The 13,886-nt window shown below is 47.6% G+C and overlaps 1 protein-coding gene across 1 annotated transcript in view; it reads left to right on the top strand.

Moving 5' to 3' along the window:
* The first annotated feature begins 5,581 nt into the window (after positions 1-5,581).
* MCU (mitochondrial calcium uniporter) overlaps positions 5,582-13,886 on the top strand; it is a 154,649-nt gene continuing 146,344 nt past the window's right edge. Inside the window, exon 1 of the mRNA XM_040362303.1 lies at positions 5,582-5,732. Within this exon, the coding sequence (XP_040218237.1) occupies positions 5,622-5,732 (111 nt within the window). The 5' untranslated portion in view covers positions 5,582-5,621. The remainder of the gene's footprint in view (positions 5,733-13,886) is intronic.

The following is a 13,886-nucleotide window of genomic DNA, read 5'->3' as shown; positions in this document are numbered from 1 at the left end:
ATCGCGGGTATGCCCATAGTCACGGAGCTCACGGCAGGCGCGCGTCCACAATGCCGCTTCTTAAAGGGGACGTATATATACGTCCTTGTGCCTGCCCGTGCCTTTCTGCCGACGTATAGCTGCGTGCGGCGGTCGGCATGTGGTTAATAGGCCTTTTTAACTCTATTGTTAAGGTTTGGTTCACAACTATGCATTTTTAGTGATTTTTGCAGAAACGCACTACAATCCATTTAACATGGTTTCCTATGGGACATGTTCACATCTATGCGTTTTTTATCTGCTGCGTTTTTGGAAAGGGTAAGGGACTTTTTTTAATGCAACACGGGGCGTTTTTGGTTCAATAGACTTCAATGGACATGCTGGGAAACGGATGTAGTAAGTTTTTGATGCGTTTCGTGTTTTTTAATCTGCCTAACAACAAAAAATCTCTCCTTTAAAAAAAAGCATGAAAAACGCATCAAAAAACACGTGTGCCAAAACGCATCACCGAAAGCACTGCAGAAAGGGATCACAAGCAAACTGCATAGGTGTGAAAAAGGCCTGAGTAATTTTTAAGGTTTTTAGTTATTTCTTCAGAAGTTTATTGGTCATTTCTTGTGTTGTACCTTTCAGTATTATGGTAGCCTCCAAATATTTTTTTGCGTTTTGAAGCACTATAAAACAAAGCAGAGAATTAACCCACGACATGTTTGACGGTTCTAGGTGTCAAGGTTATCTTTTGTGTGTGTGCGTTATTTGTACATCATACCCAATTTACATTTATTGCCACTGTGTAGGCATCCCTTCGCACTTTAACCCCCCTGGTGGTATTCCCGAGTCTGACTCGATGTTACATTTTTGTGCTGCGATCGGTAACCCCGAGTCAGACTTGGGCTCGCCTCGCAGCATCCATAGGCAGGGTTTACTTACCTTGTGCCTGGATCCAGCGATGCCACCGCGCTGTGTAAGCGAGCGGGTGCTCGCTCGATTCACACAGAGATTCGATCTCCGTTCCCTGCGACGTTACGACGCACGGGAGCGGAGAGCGGCGCCAAATTCAAAAAGGTAAACAAACACCTTACATACAGTATACTGTAATCTTATAGATTACAGTACTGTATGTAAAAAATACACACCCCCCTTGTCCCTAGTGGTCTGCCCAGTGTCCTACATGTTCTTTTATATAAAAAAAACTGTTCTTTCTGCCTGCAAACTGTAGATTGTCCATAGCAACCAAAAGTGTCCCTTTATGTCAAAAATGGTTTTAGAGCAGCTAGAAAACAGCGATAATAAATTATAATCACTTGCAGAATTGTGCGATAGCGATTTGTGGGGAAATTCGTCATAAAAAAATAAAAGTAATGACAGCGACAATACTACAACTGAGCAAATTTCAGTGATTTGGAGTTGATTATATTATTGAATAATTTTTATTATAATTATATTATTATTTGTTAGAATTATTTATAATTATTTATTATATTATAATTTATAATTTTGTTTTTAAAAAAAAATCATACCCGGGATGCCTACTAGACTCTTGTTTGGTCAGATTTAAGTGAGTTATTCCTAAAAATTACAGGCCTACGGTATAAAACGCCAAATTTCCTTGCAAATAATGGTACCGCTTTCAGCGCCTAAAATCGGAAATAATCATACCGCCAGGGAGGTTAAAGGATAGATTGCTTGATTTGCATAGGGGATGGTGAATAAGGTGATATACGGTATGTACTGTATTCCTCACTGCCCCATCAGCTGGCGAATTACTGTGCTGTCCAACATTCTGAATAAGTCCAATGCAGGTCCTTTATTGAAAAGGAGAACATCAGAGAGCTGTGACTGGTCAGCAAGCAAAGGGAAGCAGCTTGGAGAATGTGTGGAGGAAGTCTGCTAATGTATGTGCAGTATATCACCTTATTCATCGCCCCCCTAGGCAAAACCCTTGCGGTGTAAAGAGGACATACTACTAGGATTTTGTTTTTTTCTCTCCAGCGTTCAGCCTGAATAAAGGGGTCATCTGACGGGCTACAGAATCTCAACCTAACAACTTTTACTGCACTAGTTACAACCATCAGACAAGAGAAGAACAGACTGATAAATGTATCTTTTTGTAACCATGCAATTTAAAGGTCAAGTTCTTTCCTTTTTTTCTTCTTAAAAATGCAGGGAAAGCCTACGTCTAAACATTGTTAAAATGTTCCTTCTCTCCCTCCTCCTACCTATCCCGCCTAAGCTGTATAAAAAAGGATCTGTGGGCCTAATCCACAAAAACCCGGCGCAACGTAACTTTTGCCATTTAAGTTACACCGCCGCAAAATCTCTACCTAAGTGCCCGATCCACAAAGCACTTACCTAGAAACTTTGAGCGGTGTAACTTAAATCCGTCCGGCGCAAGGCGTTCCTTAATTTAATGGGGCGAGTCCCATTTAAATTAGGCACGCTCCCGCGCCGGACGTACTGAGCATGCTCCCGACGTCATTTTCCCGACGTGCTTTGCGCGGTTTTACGTTACGCCGAGTTTTGTGAATCGCGCCGGGTAAAAAAAGTTGCGTCGGGGAAAAAAAAAGATGCGGCGGGAAAAAATGTTTTTAAAAAATAAATTTGACAGCGTCGCGGGAAAGAAGGGTCTACTTTTACAAGGTGTACTAACTTTACACTTTGTAAAAGCAGCCCTAATTTTGCGACGGCAAACTAATACTTACGGAGAAAAAACGAAGCGTAAAAGCTATGTGGATCTCCGTAAGTGCTAATTTGCATACCCGAAGCGGCATTTCGACGAGAAATGCCCCCAGCGGCGGCTGCGGTACTGCATCCTAAGATCCGACAGTGTAAGTCCCTTACACATGTCGGATCTTCTGCCTATCTATGAGAAACTGATTCTGTGGATCAGTTCCATAGATAGAAACAGGGATACGACGGCGTATCAGTAGATACGCCGGCGTATCCCTTTTGAGGATTAGGCCCTGTATTCTTACCTATTTTTAATCCTCTCTGGCCTGGTCACGTGATCCTGCAGCTCCGGCTCAAGGGGCACTCAACAACAGCTGGGAATTCCAGCAGCCATAATGTCACTCGTAGGCTCCAATGTTCCAGCTGTTGTCAGTGCTCCCTCCTCCCCCTGCAGCAGCCACTCACTGACACAGGCAGGGGCATGCTTGGCCGGGGGGCAGAGTGGCAATTTTTCCCCCCAGGCCATCCTAACTTATATGCAAAATGGCAGGTAGCCTCCCGCTGACGATATTTTATCTCTCTGAGGAAGTCGGGCACACCTGGCCGCATGCTGCGGCATTCTGGGAGTTGTAGTCCACGTGAACGCAAGCTTCCCGGTGGGTGGAGAACTGAGAGCAGTGCAACGCAGCTAGGAAACTACAGCTCCCAGATCTTAGAGGATGGCAGAAGCAGCAGGGCGCACCGGAGAGTCGGGACCCACGTGACTGGCTCAGGCTGCAAATTCACTTGACCACAGTACAGGAGCATCACACCCCCAGGACCCGAGGAGGCTGTGCAAGAACCTCACTCACTGTGAAAGGGGTTAATCGTCCTCATTTTGTGAAAAAAAGCTGTTTTACCCTGTTATCTCTGATCCGCCCCTTCTTCCACTGTCCCCAATCTATCTCCTGATAAGACAGAGCCTTTGGTGTGTATTGCTAGATGGGCTGGTGCAAGGATTTTTGACACCCTAGGCCAGGGGTGTCAAACTCAATTTCATCGTGGGCCACATCAGCATAATGATTGCCCTCAAAAGGGCCGGTTGTATCTGTAAGATTAGATGTTCAGCGCATCCCCTCCCCTTACATTAGATGTTAAGAGCCACCCCACCATCAGAAGTTGAATCCCCCACTCTCCTTTACATCACAGTGCACCCCCCTTTCCTTATGCTGCTGCTGGGAAGAAGCTTGATGCATTTCTTGAAAGCAGAAAGTAAGTGTCTGAAGAAGGACCAGAGGAGGGCTGGAGATCTCCTGCAGTTGCAGGAGAGGTGCGAGGGCCACATGAAATGGCTTGGAGGGCTGGATTCGGCCCGCAGGCCTTGTGTTTGACACCTGTGCCCTAGGCGAAACCTCATATTGCCACCCCTGACTCCATCCTCTTTGCCCTGTCCATGTATACCATACCTTTTTAATGAAGTGCCCATCAAATGCAGCCCACCAGTGCCCATCAAATGCAGCCCTACCAGCGCCCATCAATGCAGCCTCACGCTGGTGAGGCTGCATTTGATGGGAGCTGGTGAGGCTGCATTTGCTGGGAGCTGGTGAGGCTGCATTTAATGGGAGCTGGTGAGGCTGCATTTGCTGGGAGCTGGTGAGGCTGCATTTGCTGGGAGCTGGTGAGGCTGCATTTGCTGGGAGCTGGTGAGGCTGCATTTGCTGGGAGCTGGTGAGGCTGCATTTAATGGGAGCTGGTGAGGCTGCATTTGCTGGGAGCTGGTGAGGCTGCATTTAATGGGAGCTGGTGAGGCTGCATTTAATGGGAGCTGGTGAGGCTGCATTTAATGGGAGCTGGTGAGGCTGCATTTGATGGGAGCTGGTGAGGCTGCATTTAATGGGAGCTGGTGAGGCTGCATTTAATGGGAGCTGGTGAGGCTGCATTTAATGGGAGCTGGTGAGGCTGCATTTAATGGGAGCTGGTGAGGCTGCATTTGATGGGAGCTGGTGAGGCTGCATTTGATGGGAGCTGGTGAGGCTGCATTTAATGGGAGCTGGTGAGGCTGCATTTGATAGGCGCTGATGAGGCTGCGTTTGACGGGCACTGGTGAGGCTGCATTTGATGGGCGCTGGTGGGCTGCATTTGATGGGCACTTCTTTAAAAAGGTATGGCATACATGGGCAGGGCAAATGGGATGGAGTCAGAGGTGGCAAAATGAGGTTTCGCCTAGGGTGTCAAAAATCCTTGCACCAGCCCTGCTAGCAATACACACCAAACTGAGCATGTGCAGAGTGACTCCAAAGGCTCTGTCCTATCAGGAGATAGATTGGGGACAGTGGAAGAAGGGGAGGATCAGAGATAACAGGGTCAACCAGCTTTTTTACACAATGCAGAAGATTATCCGCTTATGTTCTACAGCGAGTATGACAAGCATGCTTTACTGCATATACAGAATGATTTTACTGTTGTGGTTTTAGGTCATCAGATTTATTTTGCTATTTGACAATCTTATGGAGATCATGTCAGCTGAATGATAGATGAGTATATATATATATATGTGTGTGTGTAGTATTTCTATGGAGCGTTGCCGCCTCTGCAGGAAAGGACACAGCACTTGTTGGTCGATGTGGATGATGAGAGATATGGGTGCAGGCTGAAGTTTGAATTATAGATGGGACCCTGTGTGACTGTCACTCGGCATTCTGCGCTCAGCTCTGCACTCACTCCCCTTCTTCCTTCACACGATGAGCTCCATCCTCGGCCTCCCCAGGCACATCCCCCGGCGGGCGGGTCCGCCCGATGACAGACTCCCTCTAAGCCCCGCCCACTTCACTACAGTCCCAACACCTTCCTCGAGCGAGGTTCTCACTCGGGCCACGCCCTCCTGTCACTGCGCCCTCCCTCTCATTGGCCCCGGCACTTTTGAGCGGCGTGTTTTAGTCCCGCCCCAGCCAACGCCGCTGCGCGCCCAGGTCCGGAGCGCTTCCAGTTGAGAGATGGCGGCCGCGGCAGGTAGATCTCTGGTGCTGTTGCTCTCCAGGAGCGGAGGGGGGTTGGCGGCGCGCTCTCCCGGACTCGGAGGTAGCAGGCACCGGCCTGATAGGACGGTGAGTGACGAGCTGAAGCTCCGGGCCGGGGAGGGGGGAGGAGGGGACGGTGCGGGCTGCTGCTGTGTCAGGACAAGGAGGGAGGCGCCCCGGGGCGGGGTGTCCAGGGAACTCCCGGCTTGTGCTGCAGCGGTTGCTTTAGTAACTCGGAGGGGATCCTCCCTGACTGAGGACACTGGGATCTGTCCATCCATGTGCTGCATCTCACCTGCTCTGCTACTAACTTTACATACTGCAGTCCTCCTCTACATACATGGGGGATCCCCAGACCCCTCCTCCCTGGGATGGGGGGATCCCTGCAGTCTGATCTGTATCTCCTCCACTGCAGTCCTCTCATCAACGTGTGCACCCAACATTCCCAACATGGGGGGGATCCTGGCTGTCAGTGCCTGTCACCCCCCCCATAATAAGGAAGTAGGATCGTCCCTCCCATACAGGTGTCCATGCATCTCCAATGACCGGTGTCCTGACATCTGTCTGTCCAATGCTGCCTTCTACCTGGACATACAGACCTGCACCATGGACTCTGCCCCCCCTCCCCCCTCCATACATTATTCTCTGGGCACTTTTATCACAACACAACTGTGCTGAGATACAAGGTGACAGCTGATGATGGGGAAATATATTGTTTTTGTTGTAGGTTTTTATTATTATTATTTTTTTCTCTTTCTCCTCTACTATGCTGGGATAACTCAGTACATTGGTGTAGTATTGGCGCGTGGCCAGCCAATGAGAGAAGGTGACAGCATGTTGGTGTAATATGAGTGATGAAATCCTGCTATTGGTTGGTTACTTTACATTGCTGTATTGGAGAGAATGAAATGCCTGTTCAGTTCCAGGTATAGACCATGTTCCTAAACACAATGCTAAATATATTTTCTATTAAGGGCTCGTGCACACAGGATGTTTTTACAGCTGCTATTAGGGGCGTCTGGTGTGCGTGCATTTTTTTTTTATTTTTTTTATTTACTGCCGCTAGAAGCCCATAAACTTTTGGGGGCAGTAGAAGAGACCGTCAGCCTGTGCGTCCGGGAGCAGAAGCTGTTGAGATATAAAAATTCTGTAACAAGTTTTTAGCTGCGTTTTTAGGTTTATAGGTAGCATACTGAAAAATGCCCATAAATGCTATTCAAAAGCGCGGTTAACATCACGTTTTTAACGCTGCTTTTTTCTTGCAACGGCACTGGCGTTTTTTAAATGTCCTGTGTGCATTAGGTATTAATAATAATATCTTGTCTAGAGCAGGAAATCATTGGGTCAGTGTGTTATTGTAGTGTAGCGCCGGTGGTGGCCAGGCATTGGCCAGGTAGTGTAGCGCCGGTGGTGGCCAGGTAGTGTAGCGCCGGTGGAGGCCAGGCATTGGGCCAGGTAGTGTAGCGCCGGTGGTGGCCAGGCATTGGGCCACGTAGTGTAGCGCCGGTGGTGGCCAGGCATTGGGCCACGTAGTGTAGCGCCGGTGGTGGCCAGGCATTGGGCCACGTAGTGTAGCGCTGGTGGTGGCCAGGCATTGGGCCACGTAGTGTAGCGCCGGTGGAGGCCAGGCATTGGGCCACGTAGTGTAGCGCCGGTGGTGGCCAGGTAGTGTAGCGCCGGTGGAGGCCAGGCATTGGGCCACGTAGTGTAGCGCCGGTGGAGGCCAGGCATTGGGCCACGTAGTGTAGCGCCGGTGGAGGCCAGGCATTGGGCCACGTAGTGTAGCGCCGGTGGAGGCCAGGCATTGGGCCACGTAGTGTAGCGCCGGTGGTGGCCAGGCATTGGGCCACGTAGTGTAGCGCCGGTGGAGGCCAGGCATTGGGCCACGTAGTGTAGCGCCGGTGGTGGCCAGGCATTGGGCCACGTAGTGTAGCGCCGGTGGAGGCCAGGCATTGGGCCACGTAGTGTAGCGCCGGTGGAGGCCAGGCATTGGGCCACGTAGTGTAGCGCCGGTGGTGGCCAGGCATTGGGCCACGTAGTGTAGCGCCGGTGGTGGCCAGGCATTGGGCCACGTAGTGTAGCGCCGGTGGTGGCCAGGCATTGGGCCACGTAGTGTAGCGCCGGTGGTGGCCAGGCATTGGGCCACGTAGTGTAGCGCCGGTGGTGACCAGGCATTGGGCCACGTAGTGTAGCGCCGGTGGTGGCCAGGCATTGGGCCACGTAGTGTAGCGCCGGTGGTGGCCAGGCATTGGGCCACGTAGTGTAGCGCCGGTGGAGGCCAGGCATTGGGCCACGTAGTGTAGCGCCGGTGGAGGCCAGGCATTGGGCCACGTAGTGTAGCGCCGGTGGTGGCCAGGCATTGGGCCACGTAGTGTAGCGCCGGTGGTGGCCAGGCATTGGGCCACGTAGTGTAGCGCCGGTGGTGGCCAGGCATTGGGCCACGTAGTGTAGCGCCGGTGGTGGCCAGGCATTGGGCCACGTAGTGTAGCGCCGGTGGTGACCAGGCATTGGGCCACGTAGTGTAGCGCCGGTGGTGGCCAGGCATTGGGCCACGTAGTGTAGCGCCGGTGTAGTATGTATAAGGCTGTTTTCACACATCTGTGTTTTTTTTATTTTTTTCAAAGTCCTGCTTTTTTGAGTTGCACCAGAAACGCAGCAAAAAATGTGGTAAAATTACGGCACTAGCGTGTATGCGTTTATATACCTGTATACTAATGTGTATAGTTTTTTATTTATTTTTTCTTCAAAAAAAGAGCAGTGTGAAAGTAGCCTAAGACCCCTTTCACACTTAAGCGTTTTTACAGAGTTTTAGCGTTAAAAATGCCGCTCTTAAAACGCTCATAAAATGCCCTTAATGCATCTCAATGGACCCTTTCACACTGAGTCCTGCAAGCAGCATCTTTGGAGCAGTTTTTGAGCGCTGAAAAAAACGCTCCAAAAACGCCCTATTGAAATAGGTAGAGGCCGGGCGTGTGGTGCAGGGCTGGTAGAGGCCGGGCGTGTGGTGCAGGGCTGGTAGAGGCCGGGCGCTGGCCACATTGTACTTGCAATTTACTCTTGGCACTTCTCATTCTGCACTCTGCCAGACTTGCATCTCAGTGCTATTTTCGGCAGGAAGCATCTCATTAATAAAATATGACAGTTTTAATATGGAACATCTTTTTGGAAACTTCTTTCCGTGAATGAGCAGATTTAGTGTGTTGCTGATGGAGTTGCTGGCTGTGTCGTACAGGAAATGACATTTTCATCACCAGGATGGGTCAAAGGACATTTTGCTCTCTCTCCATACGCTCTTTTGTATTATTATTATTTACTTTATTTTAAAGCAGGTGATTGTTGGTATACAGAATATTGATTACTAATTATCCTCCTGCTGCATTGTGTTGGTCAGACTTTAGCACCCAGTTGTGAAAGCTTTTCATACAATGTTCTGCATGCATTTTACAGACTGAATACAACTGGACGTGAGCTATACAGAGGAATGCTGGTGCTTATATTCTGAAAATGCCAGCTTTCTGGCTTTCATGCTGAAGCTCTGGCTTCGGTTATTTTGGAGTTTGTAAATCCTATGTGAGTCATGAAAGCCGAAGGAAGGAAAGGCCACAAAACTTTCTCTACATTCCTGACCAGGTCAGTCAATCAATGTATTGATGCAAGTGGGTCAGCCTAACGGCCAGATAACTTGCATTTTCAGAAGTGGAAAGCAAGGGTAGCTTCTGTATTCCTCACCTGATTAGTTGATCTTAATTCGCCAAGGCTGCTTTATAATTAGGGTTGCACCGATACCATATCGGTGCCAAAGGTAAGCATTTGCACACATACTCATTAGAGGTCGACCGATATGGGTTTTTCTCTGGCCGATGCCGATATTTAGAAATTGCGGCGGACGATGGCCGATATTACGCCTTTTTATTTTTATATTTCCTCTTTATCTCATAAAATCTAACAGTTAGACCCCTTTCACACTAGGGTGTTTTTCAGGATCTTTTGGGCTTAAAATAGCGCTTGCAAAACGACTCCCCCCGCAGTCTCGGTGTTAAAGCCTGAGTGCTTTCACACTGAGGAGGTGCGCTGGCAGGACGTTAATAAAAAAAAAAAAAAGTCCTGCAAGCAGTATCTTTGGAGCGGTGTATACCCCTCCTCCACCACTCCTGCCCATTGAAATGAATGGGCACTGCTGCCGAAGCGCCTGGAAAGTGCTTCTGCAGCGCTGCTACACGGGCGCATTTAACCTCTTCATTGGCCGCTAGCTGGGTTATAAGCGCCCCGCTAGCAGCCGAATAACGCAGCTAAAACTAGCGGTGTTGTACCGTCAACGCCTGTGCGCTCCAGTGTGAAAGCAGCAGAGTTTCGCCGAAAAAAAGAAAATTTAAAAGTCAGCAGCTACAAATACAGCAGCTGCTGACTTTTATAATATGGACACTTACCTGGGCGCCCGCGATGTCGGCACCCAAAGCCGATCTCTCCCTCGAGTGCTGCCCCGGCCGTCTTTGGTAAGGGAATCGGGAAGCAAGCACAAAAACATGTAATCAAAACTTTTGGACGAAGAAAAAAAAAATGGGCTAACTTTACTGTTTTTGTTTTTAAGTGTATTTTTTCCCTAAAAATTGCGTTTGAAAGACCGCTGCGCAAATACCGTGTGACATAAAATATTGCATCAACCGTTATTTTATTCCCTAGGGTCTCTGCTAAAAAAAGAGAGGATAATGTTTGGGGGTTCTAAGTGATTTTCTAGCAAAAAATACAGTATTTTTACTTGTAAGCGTTAGAAGATTTAGCCTTTAGGCCCGGTTCACACTGCTGTGAATTTTATTGCGAATTTGAGCCGTTGCGATTTCTCAAATTTGCAAGTCATTAAAATAACATTGTTTTCCATTAGTGCAGTTCACATCGGTGCGGTGCGAATCTAAGCTGCGGGAAAAAAGGGTCCTGTGTGAGTTTGATCCGTGTGCGATGCAAATTCAGCTCTATAGACTGGCATTCCCTGAAATCGCGGTCGCAGCAGTGTGAACCTAGCCTTAAGGCTCCATTCACACCTTGGCGACAAAACGCCCGACGCTCGATACGCTGGAGGGGCGAATTTCAATTGCGGTCTATGAGATGGTTCACATCTCACGCCGAAACGCCGTACGCCTGCCGCCTGAAAACAAGTTCCGCCCCTTTTTTTCAGGCGGCAATGGAAAGGATTTGTTAAAAAAAAAAAAAAAACTAATCGCGGCAAAATATGCCGCGTACGTGGCGTTACTTGTCGCCTAGGTGTGAATGCAGCCTAAATGGTTAAACTGAGAACTTCTACACAAGTTCAGTTCATTGATAAGTCGAAACATTGTATCTTTTCTCACACTTGGGAAACTTCAGGCAACTTGCATTGACTTTTATGATACAGAAGCTACTTGCAAGTCGCGCTGAAGTTTTACATAGGCTTTGTTTAAAAAAAAAAAAAATCTGCCGATTTTAATTAAAAAGTGCCAAAAATTGGCCACTCATACTTGTGCAAATGCATCAATACCTGAAACGGATACTTTTTCAGGTGATTTGAGCCCATACAAAATTAATGGGCTCAAATCGCACGTGAATTGAGCGGGTCACGTGCCTGATGAAGGTGTCCTGTGTGGCTCTGAAACGTTGCAATCTGCTGTAACGATGTGATTGCTGAATAAAGCTTGGGGCCCACTTTGGAGATCCTTGGTGGGGGGACATTGATTTGCTTTCAACAGGAATGCGATGCAATGTCTAAGTGACTTCAGCCTGGGTTCACACAAGAATGGTGTGGGAAAGCGCATGCAATTCACACAGGAATCGCACCGCATTCCTGTTCAAATCGCATACGCTTCTGTGCAGTCTGGTTCGAGCTCCTTCATTTTGTATGGGCTCAAATCGCAGCACAAAGGTATCTGTGCAACCTTAACCATCCCCCTCTCGTTCCTTATTAACACTGCTTCAAAAGGCCGACCGTAAATTCCTATTTATTAAATGGACGACAGTTTTGCCGCAATTAAAAGCATGTACATTTTCAGTGAAATTCAAGGCTCTGGGCACTGCGATTAGCTGCATTTGTACTTTGCGATTACATGCGGCCGCGTTTAGCTGCGGTAGTCATTTCCATAGCAACCCTTTTTATATTTTTTGATTATGATGTGCTTCCTGTGTGTTTTTTTTTTTTTTTCTCAATCTGTCATGTGCAGTTGACACAAGACTGTGGTTAAGTGCATATAGCTGCTCTAAATCGCACCTGGACGCATTCAATTCTATTTTTTCTATTTGCACCAAACCGCATGCAACGAAATTGCAGCTAAACGTTGTGTGCGAATGGGGTCATAGGAAAGCATTGTGTACTTTTAGCTGCGGTAGAAAACTAGAAAATCCGCAGCTAAAGGCACCATTCTATGCGTCCGTGTGAAAGGCCCCTTAGGCTTGGCTCTGCGGGAACCCTGCAAATCCACTGTGGGTTAGCATTCACGTATCTTCCGGCAGCAGTTCACACTGCCCAATGCAAACTGTTTAGAGTGTCACTGTCAATGGATAGATAATGACACCCCCAAATCGGCTTTCAAATTCGGACAGGAATCGGATTCCATGGGTTGCACCAAAAAAAGGTCCTATGCGAGTTTAGTCTGAATGTGATGCAATTCAGCCATACTATCTGTATGGCTGACATCTCATCGCACAGAGATTGCATGTGATTTGCAGCGCTAATGTCCAATCCTATGTCAGGCATCGCATCAGTGGGAACCGGCCCTTAGTCAATCCTTGGCCATTCAGGGTACATTAACAGTTTTATGTAATTATTTGGCTCAATGCACTGCTGTTTCCCCTCCCCCCATCTTTCCAACACTCTCTTCCTTTCCTAGCAGCACAACGCTCCTCCATAAACCGTACAGGGAGTGTTGTCACCCTTTGGACAGGAAGTGTGATAATGGCAGGCATGCCAGGGGAAAATAAAAGGTGGGTTCAGACTAAAAACCATTTAAGTTTTTTGATTGGCGTATGGCAGAGTAGTGTGGTGGCTTCTTGAAGAAGCTAAGAACAAATGCAGTGTTTGTAGCGACCAGTAGGATTACACCTCTTGTACTTTTTAGGGAAGTTACACTTGAAAGGTAAAACCTCGTTGCTGCAGGCAACTTTAGTCTGAAGATAGTGGCCAGCAGCAGAGTCTTACAAAAAATTGTTCTTGCTGCCTGAGGGAAAAGAAGCCCAATAGAAAGTGTCCACCTGACCCCCAAACACACATTTATAGCATTGTGTGTGTTTTTTTTTTGTTTTTTTTACCACAGTAATGCCTCGTACACACGACCAATTTTCTCGGCAGGATAAAAACCAACGTTTTTCCCTCAGGGTTGCCTTGCATACACACACACGTTCAAAGCGCGGTGACGTACACCACGTGCGACGTTGCTATAATGGGGAAGTTCCATTCAAACGGCACCACCCTTTGGGCTGCTTTTGTTGATCCTCATGTTGGTAAAAGTTTGAGACGATTTGCGCTTTTCAGTCTTCGTGCTTTTCAGTCCGTTACAGCATGACGTTTGTGCCATCTCCATTCTGAACGTTGGTTTTACCAGAACGAGCGCTCCCAACTCTTACTTGATTCTGAGCATGTGTGGGGGTTTTTTTTCACCTCAGAAAAGCATACACACTCCCGTCAGGAAAAAGTCCGCTGGGAATCCCGGCGGGAAAAAATAAAACCTGTTCTTTTTTTTTTTTTTGCAGTTTTCCTGTCCGGGGGGGGGGGGGGGATCTGCGCTGGAGCATACACATGGCCGGGATTCCCAGCCAAAAGCTCTAATGGCAGTTTTCTTGCTGGGAAAACCGGTCGTGTGTGTACAAGGCATATGTGTGTGTTAACCATAGAGCACAGTTTGCTGTATTCTGTTCTCATGCTTTTTATATATTTTTTTTTTTTAGACTTATTTTTCTATTACAGAAAGCACTTAAACCGTAATGGCTTTAATGCATAAACACCCCTAGAGACTTTATGGTGGCAATTCATCACTGCTAGTAGAAATACTACACTGTACTTGACATCTATTCCTTTTTAGATGAATGGTGTTCCTTATACAGTTGATAAAGTTGTTGTTATATTAAAATATATACACAAAAAATTAATGATTACTTTTAAATCCGTCCATAAATTTTATAAAAATTATATATTTTTTTTTTATCCACATACTGCTTTCCCAAACTTCCTCAGGACTACATGTCCCATTGTTTGTACATACGTTTCCCTTTATTCAGACATAA

Source organism: Rana temporaria, chromosome 8, assembly GCF_905171775.1.
Source record: "Rana temporaria chromosome 8, aRanTem1.1, whole genome shotgun sequence".
NCBI classification, from domain to species: Eukaryota; Metazoa; Chordata; class Amphibia; order Anura; family Ranidae; genus Rana; species Rana temporaria.
This window is presented reverse-complemented; position numbering and strand designations above follow the sequence as displayed.